At 34.9% G+C, this 1,802-nt stretch overlaps 2 protein-coding genes across 2 annotated transcripts in view; one reads left to right on the forward strand and one right to left on the reverse strand.

Annotated features, from left to right (window-relative positions):
- Positions 1–1,796, forward strand: part of LOC119592588 (hydroxyacid oxidase 1-like) — a 5,275-nt gene extending 3,479 nt beyond the window's left edge. The window contains exons 6-10 of the mRNA XM_037941466.1: positions 1–142; positions 261–393; positions 669–785; positions 955–1,066; positions 1,176–1,796. The exon at positions 1–142 is cut by the window's left edge and continues 11 nt beyond it. Coding sequence (XP_037797394.1) covers positions 1–142; positions 261–393; positions 669–785; positions 955–1,066; positions 1,176–1,243 — 572 coding nt within the window. The 3' untranslated portion in view covers positions 1,244–1,796. The remainder of the gene's footprint in view (positions 143–260; positions 394–668; positions 786–954; positions 1,067–1,175) is intronic.
- LOC119592587 (putative uncharacterized protein DDB_G0294196) overlaps positions 1–1,802 on the reverse strand; it is a gene marked incomplete in the record, with an annotated part of 13,758 nt that overhangs the window by 4,472 nt on the left and 7,484 nt on the right.

Here is a 1,802-nt window from a genome sequence, read left to right on the forward strand (position 1 = left end):
CTTGCAGTATGGCAAATTTCCAGACAGGAGATGAAAAGTCTAATCGTGTAAATACTTCAGCTGGAGGTTCTGGAATCAATGAATATGTTAAATCACTCTTTGATCCGTCACTCACCTGGGATGATGTTGCTTGGCTTAAAAGGTAAGAAAAACTTATAATCTAAATCTCTAAATTAACATATCAGTGAACCTGGATTAAATTTAACACTGCAACTGGATAACAAACCCATTTCTGGAATCAAGGTTTTTGTGCATTACAGGTTAACAAACCTACCAATTGTGCTGAAAGGAATACTCACTGCTGAAGATGCCTTATTAGGCCTAAAGGCAGGAGCAATGGGAATCTGGGTGTCAAACCATGGTGCACGTCAAGTGGATGGAGTGCCCCCATCAGTATGTCAACCATATATTTCATTATGAATCAGGAAATAACACAAAAACATTCATGAATAATATGAAAATCATTCTACATGATCATTCTTCTCCCTTCATCTTTCTTTAACAACCTTTTCTTACACAATATACTTTAACTACTCTTTCACTTATTCCCTTTCCAGTATGTAAATTCTAACTAGTACTTACTTTTTTCTTGCATTTTGCTTTTCTGTCATCCCTTTAGTGTTTATAACTTTTAGTATCCTTAAAACTCTACATTTTTAAATCTTCAGATTGAGGCCCTATCTGAAGTAATAAAAGCAGTTGATGGCAGGTGTGAGGTATATGTAGATGGAGGATTTTCTGAAGGAACAGACATTTTCAAGGCCCTTGCTCTTGGAGCACGCATGGTATGTCTACGTATCTTTTGAGATATAATTTGACCTTGTCTACCCTATATTTCTTCATCTGTTCTATCAAAAAACAAATTGAAATTAAAATTAAGTGAGGACAGTTCTGCCATAAAATCAAGTAATGACAGAAAAGTCTCCCAATGTTTAAGCTTTATGCTCTCAACAGGTATTTTTAGGACGACCACTCCTCTGGGGCCTTGCATGTGGTGGAGAGGAAGGAGCTCTCAATATTCTCAACATCTTAAAAGGTGAACTGGATTCTACAATGGCTCTCTCCGGTACGTAATAGGCTAAAATTTCTCAAAACAAAGCCCATTCAATAAAGACACATCTATAATTGGAAAATCTTATAAACATGAATTAATAATTATTAATTTGTATTCTCAGGGTGTGCAAGTATAAATGATATTACCAAAGACATGGTAATTCGTAAGGATCGCTACTCTTGCCTCTGAAGCTGAATAACCCACATTAAAGAAAAGTTGCAGAAAATTCTTATACACCTATAATTGGTTATTGGTTTATTTCAAGTTCTGGCCAAAACCAGGTTAATGGTTTATGCTAGAGTCCTTCTTAGGAACCACCTATGTATTTCATATACACAGTCATGCACTTGTATCTCCACTGGAAAACAGGATGTAGATGTAACCAGACATAAGGAACACAAGATATCTCTACATGCAACATGTGTCTTTTGTACACAAAGTGATTATAGTGCCAGACATATGAGGAATAGTACCTACATGTAAACACATGATCCTTAACAATTATCATGAACGATTATATCTATAATTTACTTTAGAAAATATTCCTAAAATGTGCATCATAGCTTCCAAATGCATCAAAAATCAACTGTCTATTTAATCATTACAGAATACACAACACTAATCCATATATTTTTGCTAATATGTAGGGTGGTGTCCACACATCCAAATTATATAACTTCATAACTTATTTCACAGGTTGGATTGTGGCCATTAAACAACATATAACTGTATTGTAGTCAAAACAAGG

This window comes from Penaeus monodon, chromosome 30 (genome assembly GCF_015228065.2).
Source record: "Penaeus monodon isolate SGIC_2016 chromosome 30, NSTDA_Pmon_1, whole genome shotgun sequence".
Lineage (NCBI taxonomy): Eukaryota > Metazoa > Arthropoda > Malacostraca > Decapoda > Penaeidae > Penaeus > Penaeus monodon.